At 56.0% G+C, this 18,129-nt stretch overlaps 5 protein-coding genes and 1 non-coding gene across 6 annotated transcripts; 1 reads left to right on the plus strand and 5 right to left on the minus strand.

The window, feature by feature from the left end:
- Positions 1 to 296: 296 nt before the first annotated feature.
- ColSpa_08832 (uncharacterized protein) lies at positions 297 to 3,890 on the minus strand (the record flags this gene model as incomplete). Its single annotated transcript, XM_049275044.1, is given in 3 exon segments — positions 297 to 373; positions 388 to 3,443; positions 3,571 to 3,890. The coding sequence occupies 3 exon segments, from the start codon at positions 3,888 to 3,890 to the stop codon at positions 297 to 299; spliced, it is 3,453 nt and encodes a 1,150-aa protein (XP_049131001.1).
- A 2,861-nt stretch (positions 3,891 to 6,751) lies between these two features.
- Positions 6,752 to 8,209, plus strand: ColSpa_08833 (FAD-dependent monooxygenase OpS4; the record flags this gene model as incomplete). Its single annotated transcript, XM_049275045.1, has 3 exons — positions 6,752 to 6,794; positions 6,848 to 7,048; positions 7,122 to 8,209. 3 exons carry the CDS (start codon positions 6,752 to 6,754, stop codon positions 8,207 to 8,209), a joined length of 1,332 nt encoding a protein of 443 aa, XP_049131002.1.
- Positions 8,210 to 9,067: 858 nt separating this feature from the next.
- Positions 9,068 to 9,445, minus strand: ColSpa_08834 (uncharacterized protein; the record flags this gene model as incomplete). Its single annotated transcript, XM_049275046.1, has 1 exon — positions 9,068 to 9,445. The coding sequence occupies one exon, from the start codon at positions 9,443 to 9,445 to the stop codon at positions 9,068 to 9,070; it is 378 nt and encodes a 125-aa protein (XP_049131003.1).
- A 1,131-nt stretch (positions 9,446 to 10,576) lies between these two features.
- ColSpa_08835 (uncharacterized protein) lies at positions 10,577 to 10,840 on the minus strand (the record flags this gene model as incomplete). The annotated part of the gene is made up of 1 exon (XM_049275047.1): positions 10,577 to 10,840. One exon carries the CDS (start codon positions 10,838 to 10,840, stop codon positions 10,577 to 10,579), a length of 264 nt encoding a protein of 87 aa, XP_049131004.1.
- An 878-nt stretch (positions 10,841 to 11,718) lies between these two features.
- Positions 11,719 to 11,805, minus strand: ColSpa_tRNA_234. Its single transcript is given in 2 exon segments — positions 11,719 to 11,753; positions 11,769 to 11,805. It is a non-coding gene; the product is annotated as a tRNA-Glu (tRNA).
- Positions 11,806 to 12,718: 913 nt separating this feature from the next.
- ColSpa_08836 (homogentisate 1,2-dioxygenase) lies at positions 12,719 to 13,443 on the minus strand (the record flags this gene model as incomplete). Its single annotated transcript, XM_049275048.1, has 4 exons — positions 12,719 to 12,879; positions 12,923 to 13,110; positions 13,171 to 13,249; positions 13,302 to 13,443. The coding sequence occupies 4 exons, from the start codon at positions 13,441 to 13,443 to the stop codon at positions 12,719 to 12,721; spliced, it is 570 nt and encodes a 189-aa protein (XP_049131005.1).
- Between the last annotated feature and the right edge of the window lie 4,686 nt (positions 13,444 to 18,129).

Genomic DNA, 18,129 nt, shown 5'->3' on the forward strand with positions numbered 1-18,129 from the left:
ACTCCTTCGTGCGTCGAATCTCGTCGTCACTGACTCCGATATCGTCGCGGGGGATCCAAACAGCGGGTGCTCGTGCTCGCAAAGCGTAATGCTTGAACGCGTTCTTAACGAGTGCGTCACGCTCTGCGGGCGTCAAGTCTTCGATTTCGTCGTGGAACCCGCCGTACAGCGCTTCTCCGAGCGCCCGTTGGGCTTCCAGGTCCTTGTTGCGCTGTTGGCGGCGGTACTCGGCAGCCGTGTGGACTGGGGCTGCGCCCATGTTCCAGGTCTTACTGCGGAGGTTCTTGCCTCCCCGCTTAGCCCAGTGACCGACGTCCTTGACTCGGCGCATCGTCGATGGCTTCCTCTTCGGCGCTCCCCCATCCTCCATCCTCTGCAACTCAATACCTCGGGGTTCCGCTTTAGGCCCGTCGCCATTCGTCATGGGTGTCTTCTCGTCGTCGAGATCATCGTCACCGTCGACGAGTCCCAAACGTCGGTTTTGAGCTCGCTGGAATGCCTCGTCTCTGATAACCGCCTCATCCTCAATAGTGATGGGCAAATACCGGAACAGAGGCGAAAAGGACGTGTTCAGCGAAACTTGGTAGACTGCCGTGAGGATCATCGTTACCAGCATGATGGCGCCCTGGGGTGTTGCAGTATTGTTATCATGCTCGTCCACGACGATAAAGAACAAGCCTGCCAAGCAGGCTTCCATGACGTATAAGCCTGTGAATGTCTGATTGATTGCGCGAGGATACAAGACACCGCCTGTGTCGGTCTCGAACCGCGTGACATACAGCATGCTGTAACGCTGCGCGAACCACAACAAGCCGAATGTCAGGACCGCGAAAAGCGAAATCAACGGCGCGATAACGCTGTAGACCAAGGCGATGCAAGCGAAATTGGTGTAGACGGGGAAGAATTGTCCCCATGCAATCGTCGAGAGAGTTGTGTTCCTCTTCCACTTGTCACGAGCTGTAGTGTCTAGGATTCGAGCCAAAAGATACCAAGTGACAAGGCCACCGATCTGGAGCAGTGTTCCCGAACTGACAGACAGCGCTTGGAGCAACATGTACGAGAAGAAGTAGTTGGAGGCCTTGGGCAAATTTCTGGCGAGGAGGTTCAGAATGTTGGTAACGTTTGAGAGCTGCTCAAAGTTGCTCCACAGCTCGTCGACTGATGCAACGAAGAACGAGGCAATCGAAACGACGAGGAAGACTTGAATGAAGAGGAAGATGAAGTAGAAGCGCTGGACAAATTCGGCCTTTTGTGACCCGGTCTTGACGCCTCGGAAAAGCGCCAACTGTTCGAGGATGAGGGGAACAATCAAGAGAAGGAGAGCGAGCAGGATAGCGGGCAAGACACCGGCAACGGCTCCAGCAACCTTCTCAACGGGGTCCTTCTTGATCCATGCCAGCCAGGGAAATTGGTCAACAAGGCCGTCGATGTTGGCAATGGAGGCGGTAAAAGCGATGGGGATGGCCCAGAAAAAGGCCATGGCCGCGATGACGACAGTGACGATACCAGACCTGATGGACTCGTGCCACCACTTCAATGCCATGTTGTCCCAGATGACATCCTTGGGTGAGACTTCGTTGATTCGAGGTGACATGTGCTTTGGGATGTGGTGCATGAGACTTTGACAAGCCATATGTGCCGAAACCTGGTGGTTGAATTGGATGAAGGCGGAGTTCATCAGGGGGTAGCGCTCGGGGTGCGCTTGATCGTCGTCGATTTCCACGTTCAGACGTGCCAGCTCAGACCGACACCAATAGATGGTATCAACCTTGGGACCAAAAGTAAGCCAGGCGAGCCAGTCAGGGAAGCCCCACCGCGGCAGTCGATGCATCGGCCTGTTCTTCTCCTTGACCCATTTGCGCCACTCTGCTTCGTCATCCAAGATGTTCTTGTACTCGCCGCCAATGGCGTTGGATTCGGGATATTCAACAGGTGCTTCGTCGGCTCCGCCCATGAAGGGAATATAGGCTTTGATTTTCTGCCATGTAGTTTTGTCCTTTGTCTGCCCGAAAGGATAATCTCCGCCTTCGAAACCTTGAGGCACAGGCGATGCGTAGCCACCGGCAGGGGCTTTCCAGAACTGCCAGAACTTGCGTTCCTTCTGGTCGTACATGTGATCGAGGTTGCTGACTTTGCGCACGGTGTTGCCATTACCAAACGGCTCGTAGCTTCGCTTGTAGTTCTGGTCGGTGGTTTCCTGGGAGACAGCGGATGGGTTTCGGGAGTGCGTCCTGTACGTCTCTGTATTCGGAGACGGCTCGGCTTGCTCCGTGGTGCTTCTTGGACTTTTGGCCGTTCCAGGCCGTTCGTCCTCGGTGATAATCTGGACTTTGCGAGGACGATCACTCGGGTGCAGCATGGCGAAGCCGTTTGTCGTCTCAACGGTCTCTTCCACGTCATCGCTGAATTCCTTGATGTTATGATGGGCTTTACCGACGCCGCCGAGGATGCCTTTGCCGACTTTGCTGATGCCGTCCCCGAGAAGCCCAAGCCCGAAACCCCGGGACTGTGGCCGATTGCCATCGTCTGAGGAGTCCGAGGATGAGGTGCTTGAGCGTCTCGACTTCGGGTCCCTGCTGTTTTCGTCTATTATCGCGCTGATGTCATGGGGAACTTCCTCATGCTCCCCAGAGCTGATACCTTGACCAGCCTCAGCTCTCTTCTTGGCTTCGGCATCCTCTCGCTGTCGCCTCATGGCCTCCTCCTGCCTAGTCGGCCCCTTGGCGTTGGCCTCCTTTCTGGCCGCCTTGTCCTCCTTCTTTTTCCTCTTCAGTTGCTTCTTCTTTGCAGCTTTCACAAGCTCCGTCTCAGCGCCCTCCAATCTCAGGTGGATCTTCTCGCGTAGCTGAATCTTCTCGAGCAGTGTGGTCAAGTCACGATTGAGCCAGATGTTCCGGATCTGACCTGGGAACACATCAAAGAGACCCAGCAAAGCCTCCTCTGACAGCCACTTGGAAGGAATGCTATTGACAAGAATGGTCGTGGCTGAAGCTCTGAGGCGATGCTCGGCACTCGTCAGGTAGTCCTGTCGGACTTTGATGTAGACGCGAAGCTCAAAAAAGAAGACAAAGCAAACCCAAACAATAACGAGAAGCGCTAGAACCAGATGTGCCCAGTACCGGCCAGTGTGGCTCCTGTTGACGTTGCCCCAGGCCAAGGTATCCAGGCCTGTAGGTGTGTCGGAATCACTGCTGGCCGATTCGCCGTCTCTGATCCTGAGACGAATCCGGGCGGAGCTGGTACCGTTGGTGGTCTCTTTCTTGGCGTCATCGATCAAGTCATGGCCCACACCGTCGCTATAGTTGAGCGGAGTCAGGATGGGGATGACAATTAGGGCAATGGGGATAAAGATTGTAAGGAGAGTTTTGAGATAGCGGAGGAAAAAGTAGGCGTCCAAGCCACACTTTTTGATGATCTCGCGGTCGTTGTAATGAATTAGTGTGCTGAGGAGACTCCACGGTGTGCTCGGGGGCTCTCTGTTCTCTCGCGTTCCGGAACAAGATACGTCTTTGGTTTACTGCCATATGTCAGTCATCAGTCAGCCAGATGACCAGGGGCGGGTCAACACACAAGATACGCGCAATCTTGTTCCGCAGGAGCAAGAAGGCGATGACCTGCAAGGAAAAGACTGCAATACCGGTTGCCAGAGCAGTGAGGAACGCAACCAGAGTTATTCCTTGGTATCTTTCCACACTAGCAGGCAGGGCTGACGTTTCAGCCGGCGAGGGCTCTGCCGTTGGTGACGCCGAAGAGGTAATGGTTCCGTTTGAGCTCAGAGTCGCAGAGATTGTAGCGGAAAGGGCGGTTGACAGAGACGAAGCCAGGGATGAGGCAAGCGTGCCCGTCAGTGACGCCGAGCCTGACGGCGTCGCGGTGGGAGTTGCCGACATCTTGCACTGCGTGTGCCGACCGTCGTCGATAGCCAATCACAAGGTTGTGGCCAGCGTCGAGAGAATCGTAGAGTCGTCGGGTGGGTGCGAGGTCGGAGTGGTCGAGAAAGAGAGTATTCTTCTCGGCCGGGGAAAAGATGGGGGAATCGTGGGGGAGGGATATGGTTTACGAAACAAGCAGGATAGGCATTGTACTTTCGTCGAGGGGCGTCTTGTTCTCCCGAGTCGTTGTGTTGTCGGAACGAGATGGCGTGTGGTTGAGTAAGCTGCCGCTGTGATCAACGTGCACCAGAGTGGTTGGCAGGTTCGAAGAGCAGCGAGCGGGCCAGCGATTAATGAAGAAGCTCCGACGAGGAAGAGACGTGAAAAAGAGGTCGAGAGGCAAATGCAGAGAGAGGCAGAGAAAGAGGGTGCCAAGCAATCGTAGCCAAAGGGTTTGACCGAAGTCAATGTGGTTCATTGATTGGCTGGGTAGGGCGCAGGATGCAACCTTGCAGGGGCCCAGACAGGGGTTGCTGCAGCAGTTACTGCTGCTTCAGCTGCTGCAGGCCCGCGAAGACAATCGCTCCCCATCTCTTTTTTTCTTCTAGCGGCGCTTCGCTCGAGAGGCCCTGCACCTGTGACATCAGCGGCTTCATTGGTTGTTCGCTTCAAACGAAACTGACCCCTGTCAATTCTGCGGGACAAAGTGGGATCCCGCCGCAGTTCGCCATGACTCTGACTCTGTAGCAGCTTTGGGAGGCTTTGCTGGTGGCTTACGACCCAATCATTCTTGACCCAGTGGGCATCCCTCGATTACAGGACGGGGTACAGGGCAGTACGTGTATCTACGAATAGAGTAGGCAATCAGTCGGTGGCAGCATTCTGTAAGCAGGGGACTTTACTGCTGTCCAGTCCACGGACTGTATTTATCCATCCGCTCGGGCTGCTGTCCCTAAGTCGTTGCTGCAGGGCCCCTCTACGGCCCTCCCGTCGTCTGTATCTAGTGCACGAAAAAGAATTGTGCCGCCTATTCACTTCTCAGGGCGGATAGCCACTCGCTGCATCTCATGTTGACGCGCTACGCTGACGCACGTCGTAAATAGATCAGCGCGCGCGCTTCGTCCCAAGGGCAACCAAATCTTACCGAGCCAGCTTGTTTCCTTGATCCAAGGCCTTGATACCCCTGAGCAAATCTTCAGTCGCTCATTCGCTTGTTCCCTTTGTGAGTCAAGGAAACGAACTCCCTTATCTCTCATTCATTCACAGCACAGCACAGCAAACATTGTTTTGTTTGTGCTGCATAAAGACGCGGGATACCAAGCCGTAACTGTGGCGTCCTGTTGCCGCCTCGCGAAGCCTTGGCCGGGTGCTCCTGGTGCGAACAAGGCAAATATCCAACGAACACCTCTCCACACCCGAATATGCTTACCAGTCGTCCAAGAGCGGTGTCCCGGCTGCGGGGGGCGTGGTTGCATGGCTATGCCAAGGGTGCCACCGATTGGGAGGCAAAGGCCCTGTGTTGTGGACTCGCCGAGGAAACTGGCGACATTTGCTTTGCCGTCACCCGTGCCGTCTGTCCAGTCTCGCAACAGGTCGCGTTCGGAAGACGAAGCTTTTGCCGAGATACCTCTCCGCGGCGCCGTGCATGCCTTTTCCAGTGGTGGGCATTGACAGCTACGCCAAAGAAACATTGAAGAGGCAGGTTTGCGTCACCAAGCGTGCCAAGGCAAGTCTCCCTCCCACACGGGCTGGCAGAGACCACTAGTGAGAATGGGGGGCCGTTTGCTTCCCGCGTACAGCATTAGTCGGGAGGAGCACCATTCCTTGGCACAATGTCCCGAGCAACAACATCAGCCGTCACATGAGATGTCCAGATTGGGGAGCTGGAATCGACACCGAGGATGGAAATCTTGACATCGAGTGAAAGACATTGATCAGCCCTGCTGCATGCCGCCACCATCCACAATCCGGTGTGCCAGCCACTCTTCCATCCCTTTACAGGCCCTGCTGTCTTGCAAATCTGGTTTCTCGGCGTCCAGCTGTCCAAAGGAGCCCATCACCTATCGTCATGGGTGAGGGAGCGTAGCGAGCCGTCATCGGATCCCTTTGAACGGCTTGGGCAACCTAGTAAAGCAATAGTGGCAGACCCAGGACCGGGGCACCGTGCCGGTTTCTTGCAACATGACGACTGGACTTCGGCCCTCCCTCCGCACTCTCGTCGAATGCGGGGATTATCCCCAAATCTGGATGGTGTCTCGGTTCCAAGCCATGACAGCCCACCTTGAACAACACGGACACAATCGCCGCTGTCAACGACGGAGCTAGTGAGCGGCGTTTTACCACAGCGCAGGACCCTCGACGCACGTTGTTGCATGCCGACATTCGCAGCCGACGCACACCTGACTAAGCCGATTCGTTCCGTGCGCATCTCGCCAACCACCAACATCGGCAACGCTGGCTAAACGTTCAAGCAACCTTGACCGCTCGATTTGGGGTACGGCAGTATTCTAGAGTTCGCATTACCCCCACAGCACCCATCGGCCGTTGCCTTCACCTGCCAATGATAGCCCGGTGAATCTTTTTCACTTCCCGTCTTGCGATCCCGGCTCCCTTACCAACGCATCAATGGTCCAAGGGGAGTTAGGAAATATCGAGGCGTCCGCGCCCTCCCCCCATTGTTCGCGCCTGCTTCCCCGCTTCTCCAGCCGATAATGGACCCCGAGCTTCCCCTCCGATCCCCCACTTGGCCTCTCCATGTGAGGCTCGATGCGCCGACTTCATAAACGACCGATGGGCCGGTGATGTCGAATGATCCGCTTGAGTTGAGCTCTGCGGTTTGTTACGCTTCCGAGGAGCACTACGGCACCATTTCAGAAACCATGTCAGACCCGAAAGAATTGAAGATTGCCATCATTGGCGCCGGTACTGCCCGCCAAACTCTCCTTGCGTCTTCAGACTAACATGACCCCACGTAGGCATGGGCGGCTTGGGCTGCGCGCTCGCGTTGGCCAAAAAGGGCTTTAACCACATTGACGTCTACGAGACGGCCTCCAACCTCGGTTTCGTTGGCGCCGGGATTCAGATGCCACCAAACGTTGTCCGGGTCCTCGACCGCCTCGGCTGCTGGCCCGACATCGAGAAGACGTGTACAGACGTCAAGGGCTCAAGCATTAGACGTAAACCATCCCCCCCCCCGCACGATAATACAGACGGAGAGAGAGAGAGCTTCGGGACTAACACCGCAAACAGAGGGATCGACAAATGTCGAGCTCGCGCACGTTGACATGCCCAACATTCGTGAGCTGTACGGGTACCCGCACTGCAACGACCACCGCTCCTCGCTCGCCGGCGGCCTGTACGGCGCATGCAAGAAGGAGCCCGCCGTCACGTTCCACTTCGCGACGGCGCTGGCGTCCATCGACTCGTTCGCGCCCAAGCCCAGCTTCACTGTGCAGCCGCGCGACGGCGAGGCCCGCTCCGTCGAGGCCGACGTCCTCCTCGCCTGCGACGGCATCAAGAGCATCGTCCGCAGCTCGCTCCTAGACTCCATCGGCGCCGTCGGTGGCGAGGAGGAGACCGGCCAGGCCGCCTACCGCATCATGCTCACCCGCGAGCAGATGGCCGGCGACCCGGAGCTCCTCGCGCTCCTCGACTCGGACGAGGTCGTCCGCTGGATCGGCGAGAAGCGCCACATCATCGCGTACCCCGTCTCCTCGCACACCATCTACAACCTCTCGACCACGCAGCCCGACTCCAACTTCGCCGCCGCCACCAACGCGACCTACACCACCAGGGGCTCCAAAAAGGTCATGCTCGACGTCTTCCACGACTTCTGCCCGCTGGTCCACCGCATGCTCAACCTCGTCCCGGACGGCGAGGTCTGCGAGTGGCGCCTGCGCATGCACAAGCCGCTGCCCGCCTGGGTGCACACCGACGGGCCCGTCGCCCTCCTCGGCGACGCCTGCCACCCGACGCTCCCTCACCTCAGCCAGGGCGCCGCCATGGCCATCGAGGACGGCTCCGTCGTCGCCGAGGTGCTCGCCCGCGCGCCCGATACCAAACCCGCGACCCTCCGCCGCTGCCTCAAGGCCTACGAGCTCTCGCGCCGCGACTGGACCTCCCAGCTCGTCAACATGGCCTTCCTGTCGGGCAAGCAGCTGCACCTCGGCGAGGGCAAGGCCAAGGAGGAGCGCGACCGCATGTTCGCCGAGCACAAGTCGGCCGGCGCTGTGCCGGATAAGTGGGCCTCGCCCGACGTGCAGCGCATGATTTACACAAACGACTGTGTGGCCAACATCCAACGAGACTTTGACGAGCTGTACAAGAGCGCGGCATAAAAGTATAGTTTTAATTGTAAATGAATCAAGCTGCCTTTGGTACAATCTTTTCAAATCCTGTTCCAGGTGGCGGAGTGCTCGTGCGTGTCTGATGGTTCGGTGGCGTCTGTCCAGAACGCATGTGTAGTCGTCCAAGCCACCCCGATGAAGCGTCCCCGGCCTGTACCCCGCACTCGAGCTCAAGTCAGCTCAGCGCGCCTCGGCGTGCTCGGCTCACATTCACACAGCAAGGGACGAGAGGTCAAGTCGCATCCGTGACGATATTATGCTATCCGGCAATATCTCAAAAGCACGCCTCAGGAGAGAGTGCGGCCATATTACCTACGGGCTTCCCTCGGCTCCCGGCTCAGAACCGAGCCAACAAAAAGGAGACGACCCTCAAACGAATGAATAGGGGTGTTCGTGTGGCACAAAACCAAAAAGCGTGACCGCGGCCCTAAGAGGCCTTCCTGGAAGCCCGGGGCGACATTCCTGGCTTTCCTCCTCGAGGCCCACGACAATGAATAAATCCCATCGTCCTTTGACGCCATGCAAATTCGTACGCGAAACTTCATAGAATAATAGAAATGTACTGCCCAGCTCTACCCGTCGGCTGCTGCTCTCCCAGAGAGACTGCCGGCTGGTTCTGTCGTATGTACCCCGGTCTTGCCACGCAAGAAGGGGAAATGTCTGCTTCTATGCCGTACGTCTCTCAGCACCGCACATATCCAAGCCACCCCTCCCAGCCTGTGCTCCTTCAGGATCTCTGTCTCGCTTGTCCCGGCAGGCTTCCTTCTTTCTCGTAGTTTCTGTCCCTTGCGAGGGTTGGGGTATCGTAGTATCCGCATTCCACCTTCCTCGTCGTATTCCGGCGCGCGCTTAGAACAAGCAGTCAAGACAGCAACAGCACGCAAGCGCACCGAGCAGACCGGCCATTAGGCCGCTTCCGCCACCGCCACCGCGATTGTCCTGGTAGTAGCCGCCCTGCGGCGGGTACGGGCCCTGCGGACCGTAGTGCGCCTGGGGAGGGTACTGTCCCGGGGGGTATTGGCCGGGGGGCGGGTAGGGACCGCCCTGAGGGCCATAGCCCATCTCCGGGCCAGGGGAGTAGTAAGGACCCGGGTGCTGTCCCGGGGGAGGGGTGCCGTAGCCTCCCGGACCGCCCGGGGGAGGGGGGGATGAGTAGCCTTGGTACGCCTGCTGGGGGTGTTGGGGAGGAGGGCCGCCGTAAGCGGGAGGCTTGTCGTGGTCGGCCATTCTGAAGTCTTGTTTGGTGATCTCTGTGGTTGCAGGAGGGAGAATAGACGATGCGCGTTCGATGCCAAGGGGAGATGATGTATTGTCAAGAGATTACTTGTTCTCGGCTGTCGGCGTCGGATCGGGTGGTAAGATTACTTTCTCGGTTACGCGCGATGCGACAGGTGATGTTCGATCCGATGGCAGATGGTCTTGGTCGGTCGGAAGTCGTGGAGGTGTATGGAAGAGGGAGAGAGAATAAACAAATATGCAAGAGGTAAGAATTGCAACAGGGAAACAAATCGGCAAAGAATGGCCGCACCACCCGGAAGAACGTGGCGATGTTGGGGAAAGAGGGATGGGCAAAACGAACTGGATGGGAAAGAGCCAAGCCGCGCACGCGGCGCTGGGAGGCAACCTGTCTGGCCTCTTTGGGTCCGTCGCCTGTTCCCATTCCCTGCTGAGGGGGAGCCGGCGTTAGGTTTGTGGTGGTACTCGTGACTCTAGCCTGAAATAGCTTATGCGTACCAAGTCTCTGGGCGGCGCGCCGCGTCTGCAACTGGTTGGTCTTGGGGGGCCTTGGGGGCTTGGGGTCTTCGTAAGCCGGTTTTTTTTTGTTGGGGGTTTTTGCAGTGCAAATACGACAAGCTCCGTGCTACCCGTGTTCGACCCGGGAAATTGATATTAGCTTTTTCCCCCTTAGCGAAGTGGCACGATGTGTTGGGTTGCTGTTCATTCTGTTTACGCTGCAGCTCGATTTCGATACAGAAAGGGCCAACAGAAGGGCACACACGGTTCGTGCAAGCAGGCTCCCCCTCTTTGCATTCGTCCCATCCCATCATCCTTGCACACCTAACGCAGGACAAGCTCGGGAAACAGAACACGGCGCGTCAAGCAAGCCCAGCCCCAAACCCTCCCTGTCTCACATTCGTCCGCCTGTCGCCCTGTCGCCCCCCGACTGCTCCCTCGACAGGAATCCAACCATTCAATGATTGGACGTCATCCATCCCAGAGACCATCTGCCCGCCGTGCCCGCCCACCCATCTGATGCCGGGTTGGAGTCCATAGAGCGCTCCGTCAGCGGAACCGTACGTTCGCCCACTCTCCGTGGTCGGCGCATCAATGCGACGCGCTGACGCAGCCCCGGGAGGCCTACAGTCTGGCGACGACGGCAGCCGGGTCCGACCGCGCCGGGCTCCACAAGGCATCCGACAGGGCTCCTTTGCAGACGGCGGCTGCGACAGGGGGTGTCCTGGCCCCAGCCTTCGGCCCCGGCTCCGAATCCGGTTTCGATACTGTCACCCTGATGTTGGGTGCCTGGAGCTCTTCCCGGCCTGTCTCCTTCTGCCCCGGGATCTCTTGCGCTACTGACGCGCTCTCCGTGCCGATGATGTGCAAATGAGGTTTTGCCTCCATGATCATCACCAGGCGGTAAACAACAAGAGAGAATGAGGCTGCTAATTACTCGACCACCCACCCCAGTTGGCCATTTGTGCCATTGAGCTTGGCTTGGGGCTTCAGCGTTCTTTCCTATACACGCCTTGCATGTTTAAGACAGTCCAGTCCGTCATGGGCATTTAAGAAGGTTAGCCTGTAGCGGAGACTTGCAGGATTCGAGCCTGGTTTTGTCGCGAGGATAATGATAGCCACAGGGAGGCCCTGGAACGACCTCGACATCACTCAGCGCATGCAACCAAACAGTGACGGATACCACACCCTAGAGACTGTGAACCTAGTTTGTGCCTTGATGGGTTCCTTCACATGACGTCTCGCAGGGTCCAATCCCTTCCCCTTCCCTATTCTCCGAACCCTCTTGTGTCAGTGCCGCCGGGGATGTTCCAGTCAGCTTTCGAGATCCCGGTTGTTAGCGCCCGGATTCGAAGTCAAAATAAAAGTGGCCAAAAGGACAGGCATGCAGATATTCCACGATGCGTTGCTAAGAGTGCAGGATGCTATCGCCAAAGACCCTGGAAAGGACGACATGGACGAATGGTCGGAAGCGCGGCACGTTGATGGCTTAGTAGTCTCGTTCTGACTGTGGGAAGGCAGCCTCTCTCCTTCGCCGAGTAAGGGCAAGTAGGTAACCCTTTGCACATCTCGAAACCGCTAAATTAACCTTACAACGTTTGGCTCGACGCTGAAGGGTGGGGGAAGGGGTGGGAGATTGGCCAATTTTCAAATGACAAGACGAGTGAGTAGTAACCGGGTTTTCAAATATTAAGCAAACTGATTAGCAAAACGTCAAGGCACTCTTACAGAGCGCAACACATTTCGTTGTGGTGTAGCGGCAAAAATTCCGAAACCGAGAATCGAACTCGGGGCTATGCCTAACCTCGCAAGTTAATGAGAGGGCATCATGTTGGCCACTACACCATATCGGATGCTGTTGAAAATTTCGCTCAAAGTAAAAAATAAGTATCTATGTCACTAGGGGGCCAAGATACGGCGATGCACGCACTCACTAACCCCATTCATCATTAACAACGCACCTAGCCAAGCTTGGCTCCTCCTAACGAAATATATTGAAGAATTGATGTTTTCTCGTTCTCTCTCTAACACGGTCTACAGCGTTCCTTTTACCACCTTCTCAAAACGCAAGCTCCGCCCAGTCAGTGACCGGCACCACCTCCCAAAATGTACATTCCACCATCTCTCGTCCATTACTACCTAACGCTGAGCGGGGCAAAACGAAGTCCTCCCCAAAACTCCACTAGAACTAGGGGCGTTACCCTTCTGCTAGTAGAAAACTCCGAGCCATTCGTGCAATCGCATCGCTTTGCATCATTCCCCTTCGCTAGGTGGAATGGCCGAACGACAGAAAAAAAAATAGAGTTCGAGGAGGGGTCAACAAGGAGAACTGTCGTGCAGACGGGCAAATGCACCGCACAATGATCCGTGTCAACGACTAGGGCCCGATCCAAGAAGCGGCCATCCTCGCCTCCGCAGGTCCTCGTTAACCTCGTCCACGTGTTCAAAGAAGTGGCCTTGCATCGAGTCCCATAGAGATGCCGGCGGCACTGTTATCGCCGAGTCAGCATTTGCCTGCGTCTGCCTTACATCGGGACTAAAGGGGGGAGGGGCTCTCACCTTCCAATACGCCGCTTCTCTCCAGAGCATATTGTGTTACCGCGCAATGTGTGCTGATCTGAAACATGAAGCCTGCGTCTTTTGTAAGCCTTGGTGCCTCTTCTCCCGAATGGCTGCGTCCATACCGAGGAACCCTTCTCCTACGCGTTGTGCTGTGAGCTCGCTAGTCGTCGCTTGAACAAATGCTTCGTGTGTTTCTGTCTACAGTTAGTGCCCGTACTTGTGTCTCGGCCTTGCGAAGAGTTTACCTCCATGAGGTGTGTAGCTTGACTGGAAACTCAGGCCACCGGCCTCCAAGTTGCGACTCGTGCCTTTGTAGTCGCCGTACACTATCCCACAACTTCCGTTGCCATATTTCGATGGTAGTACTACTGCAAGTCAGCCGGCAGATTCAAGGCTTATCAAGAGCACGTACAGGAGGCCGGTAGGCGTTTGTTGCCGAAGACCACTTGGGCGTGAAGAACATGACATCTGTTGCAGGAACCCCAGGTGTCTTGGACTTTGCTGTCAATACAGTGTACAAACTTGGGTCGGCTTGATCTTTATCGACGAAGGCTGCGTTGACAAATTTTTCGGCAGCGTATTTGAAGGGTACGTAGCTGTGTCGAGGTTAACCATGCAGCTGGCAAAGGGGGCGAACGTGACGAGCGTATACTTACTTGCCGTCCCAGGCAACAACATCAAAGGGCGTATGGTTCTGCTTGCATGACCATAGTTTTCCGGAAAGTTTATAGACAACTAGGCTTCGAGATTAGCTCAAATCATCGAGTAACGGGATCGGTCGTCTTACTCTCCCACTCTGATTTGTCCATGTCAAAGGAGGCGACGGGAAACTCGAAGTCGCGAGGCAGAGCCATTCCGTTGCTTCCGAGCGGCCCCAGTTCTGGCAGCTCGTACCGACTTCCGAAAATTTCTTGGATATCTGAGCCCATTAGTTGTTTATCCTAAAAGGACCGCGGAATCGTCAAGTGACTCACACCCCCGGGCCGGTCCATCCGGTAAATCTACCTTGAAACGGATGCCAGCCTGGACAACGGCTAACTCTCCAGGCCGTACCATCATCCTACCATCAACGTCAGCAAAAAGGGCTTCCAAAGGGGACATTGACACTCCACCTTCCGAATTCTGTTTGGATATCCAGTCTTCCAACTTGAGGGACAAAAAGCATGTCTCCGTCGTTGCTGCAAAAAGCGCGGTTCTTCATCGATGCGTTGGCGACGTAGACATGCACCGCCAGTCCGTCCTTGGTCGTCGGGTCTCCGTACCCGACTATACTCTTGAGCCCCTGAACAAAGTCCACAGTTGGGCCGGTGGCCTTGGGGATGGGAAATGCTCTCCAACAGAGCGCACCGGCAACGTAGTCGACGTTTTCGTTCCCGGAAGTAAACCGTGACTCCATCTTGATGATCGGTAGAGTCAGGAAGCGGGTCTCATCAAAAGGGAGTTGGCTCAACGGAATCACTTACATCTGCGTTTAGTGCCATCTTCCTGAGGTCTCCATGAGCCACGGACGGGAAAATGCGATAAAACCATGCATGCTGAATATCTGCTCGTGGTGAAACAAACGTCGAGCCGTTCAGCTGCTCCGAGTAGAGGTTGTACTTGACTTTCTGCGGGACATTACAGGACCGGGGAAGAGTTCCCGGGCTGCTTCTATCAGCCGAAAGATACCCAAAATTGAGAATTCGACAATGGATACCTACATGGCTTCAGAAGAGAATCTGTTCCCGAATCCAACCTGGTAGACGTACGGATCTGCCGGAGCCGGCTCCGTGGCAAAAGCATGTTGAGCAGATGCACCAAAGGTCGGCAGTGGGTCTGAGACTTTCGGATATCTCTTGGAGTTGGGAATGATGGATCCCATGGCTGAGGTATATGGAGGGCGGGAGGACGGAGAACGACTAAACCATTGATGTCTGAACCGAGTTGTTGAATCTTGTAAAGTGTGGCAGACATGTAGTCGGGGACGGAAGGGTAGTTGGCGTGATAAATGTCATGTTCCACCTACGACACTTGTGGCGTCCAGCCGGTCTTTCCTGTGGAGGAGGGTAACCGTGGGCCGAGAGCATGCCCTTGCATCCAGGCACTAAGATAGATCAATCGACCAGTGGACGGTTGCGCAGATATTGATCTCCTTGGATAGCAATAGTACAGCAAAGGTACGTATTCCAGATGACCTAGTGAGGGAACGTCCCGCCATTTGCCTGCCGGCGGCAGAAGACAGTACTGGGTTCATGGGCCTCTGGTGTGCCCCCACCATGGATGACCGATTTGCTGCAACTCAAACTGAACATACCCCCTCAGGCATTGGCCAGATCTCAGGATGTCACCAGAAGGTCGAAACACTAGTGCAATGCCTTCATGGAATGGGTCGATGCAAGCTTTGGCCAACAATCGTCTTTTGCGGCACACGAAGGCTCCAGTAGGAAATATTAGGCCAGAGCAGCCTCGATCTCCCGCACAGGCGTCCCGTCGATGACCGCGGGTTGGACCGGGCTCGTCATTTCATCCGGGCTCAAGTCGGACATGAAGACGAATCGGTCGTTCTCCGTACCAGGATCCCGTGCATGGCCTCGAACACACTTCTGCTTCGAAAGATGCGAGATGTCCTGTAAAACCGGAAGAAAATGCCAGCAATGTCAATGTCCGGCCACGTTCGCTCCATTTCTGTCTGCCTGTCCCGCCCTTTCTAAACGCGGCCCAACGGAGGCTGAGATGAGGCAGGGTAAAGCAAAAAGCCCACGACGGATGGGGCATGTACTGCCAAGAACAGTATGCCTCTGTCCCGAGAATGCAGAGAACGCTGCCGGGTGAGAGGCGCCACATCCCTGGCGCCAGAGAGGCAATGACTGGGCTCGAAGTGGCGTGCAGAAGGACGCACCTGGACCCACGGCCGGCAATCGCTAGCCCCAGAGGGTGCTAAGATTGGGGTTCGGCAATAGGTGATCGCCGGTGACTATCTTCTGCAGCTCCCCAATCTCACTCTCATCGTGTGTCGGTGGGTAGGCCAAGTATGTCGAAAGACCGAGTACTCGTTGCCAGCAATGTCGGGGCGTGCGATACAACGTGGGCCCCAAGCTCTGTCGGGTGGAGTGTGGCCGAGGGGCACCTTCTGGCCTCCTGTCGTCGGATAGGGATGGGATATCTTGGAACCAGACGCGTCGTGCGTACGTACTGAGGTTACTTTCAGGATACATCACCTCGTTCTTAGTCGTACAGGATCCGCGAATACTTTGCGACAGAGAGCCTGTGACTAGGCTACCTTTGCGCCAAGACAGGTATGCAGTCAATTAGAGCCCTGCTGATCGCCTCTGGCAAATGCCGCTGTCAGGTTGGGCTGGGCCTAAGCTTGTCCGATGTCAATCGCCTCCCTGCCTGCCCCTCTTATTATACCTCACAGCGGCTACCGTCGTTCCTTGGAATTTTGTCGTGTGATCCCACATCGTATATGCTGCAAGTTTGATAGGTTGTTGTTGAGCAGCTTGCCCTCCGAGAGAGCCGGTTTACGTGAGTGCCCCCCGTCGCGGATATGTGAAGGATGCCCGATGACCGATAATACTTGGAAAACAGCCATTTCTGGCTTTGAACCTGCAGCTTCGTTTGGATAACAGAAGGCGAAGCAGTGCTGTCGACTTGTTTGGATAACTATGGCGGGGTTTCTCGAGTAATGCCAGACGCAGGGGCTGCCTCAAGCTGAATAAGGGTGAGTTTGTCGGCTGTGCAGTTTATCTAAAGAAGGGCGTCGTTTTGGGCGTGCCGGCAGTGCGGGCGGAGAAGTAGGATTGGCCCAGGTCTCATCAACAGTGATGGTAAGCGAAGAAGCGCTCCCCTCCCCTCCCCACATCCGTGGAGAAAACATGGAGGAGTCGGATGGCTGGTGCCAGTGTGTAGGATTGTACCGGTAGGTAGTGGTGTAGTTCTGTGCGCAGGGGGGGGTTGCTCAAGGGAGCCGAATCCGGGTCGTCTAGGCACTTGTCGGAAACCCGGATGACAAACAACGCTGTGAGAAGCAGATTCAGGTATGTGCCGCAGCGCGCGGGAGGGACGGAGACTAGGTAAGAGCGTAACGTAACGATGAAGGTTAGTCGGGGGACATCGAGATGAACGTATGAGCATTAGGTGACGAGCGATAGGTTAGGTCAGCAGGGTATTCTCAGAGCCTTGCTTGCGAAAGGGGAGTGCAGAGCAGGCGTTAAGGTTACAGATACTCACTTTGTGGATTGCAGCGTGGGAACGTACTGGCTGCAACATTGGGTACAACGCCACAGTGAGGGAGCCTTCGTATAGACAACCCCTGCTTCCTTACTTACTTACATCAAAGCGTATGCTTCGACCGTCAGCGCAACGACATGGGGACAGCCCTCGAAGTCAGGTCGCCCAGTACCCTGGTTGCGTGCGGGAAAACCAGCGAGAGAGCGAGTGAGAGACGGAAATAGCGACGTCCCGGTGCTAGGTTGCAGCTGCGTGTGCATCTGCAACGAGGAAAGCGACCGCGACCGCATACTGCAGCCCAGATGATACCCAGCAAAGCACTCCCGCATCTACTTTGAGCGATGCTCCGTGCAGGCTTGGTATCGCCCACAGGAGCAGCTGCAGGAGACAAATCAGAGGCGCGATATGTGTGACTGGGGAGTTTCGATGAGTGGGCAGCGGAAGTATCCCGAAATGGGCTGTCCGCGGCCGCAGGTTACGACGGTGTGGTTGACGAGTTGCCATTAGCACAGAAAGCAAGAAGGCCAAAGGACTAAAACCTGGTCGAGGACGACGGACGAAGCATCTCGCCCTTGCAGGGTCTGTCTGCAGAGGAGACGGCGCCCCAGGCACTTTGCCCGTCGAGACGAATCTTGATTCCTCGTTCCCCAAAACCAACCCCAATCAGGACCCGACCCATGCCCATGACGGCGCCCGGTCTCCCTTCCCGCCGGGCGTTCGGAGAAGGAGGTGGCCAGTGCGAGAGGTGTGCCGCCTAAGCGGGTTCATCTTTGCCTGCCCCGAAGTTGGATTTACTCGCAACCTCCCCCACTGTAACACTGAACTTACTTAGAGTTCACGTTGAAGGAGGGGCAGCCCTAGGCGGTGTATATGCGCAGGGCAGGCCAGGGCCCAGAAGACATGGGAATGAGGCAATGGGAAAGGCAAAGACGACTTCATCCTCCCTGCCTCGCCCGAGGCACCTCTGCATAGGGAGGGGCAAGAAGCCACATAGATTCAAGCCGGCCCCCCGATCGAGACGTCATGAGACAACTGCCCGGGTTATGTCGTAGTATCCCGAGAGTTGCGCGGAAACAGAGATCGACTCGACGGGTTTGCTGGTTTCGAATGGCAGACAGCCAATTGTGAACTCCCCCGAACTAGGCGGATTTGCAACCTTCCAAAGTCAGTCTTTTATGCTAGCATGGGTTGACGGTGTTTTTTTTTGTGTTTTTTTTTTAAATAAAAGAAGAAGACAAAAGAGAAAGGGAAAAAGCAAGGGCTTCATGTCGTACCGAAGTTTTGCTTGATGTTGGCGGACTCAATATCCGTCTGACATCTCACTCTGACACCCACAGACAGGTTGTCGCAAAGACAGACCGGTACCAACGATTGTGAGGGCACCAGGAACAAAGTCTCCAAGACAA

This window comes from Colletotrichum spaethianum (genome assembly GCF_022836535.1).
Source record: "Colletotrichum spaethianum MAFF 239500 DNA, contig24, whole genome shotgun sequence".
NCBI lineage: Eukaryota > Fungi > Ascomycota > Sordariomycetes > Glomerellales > Glomerellaceae > Colletotrichum > Colletotrichum spaethianum.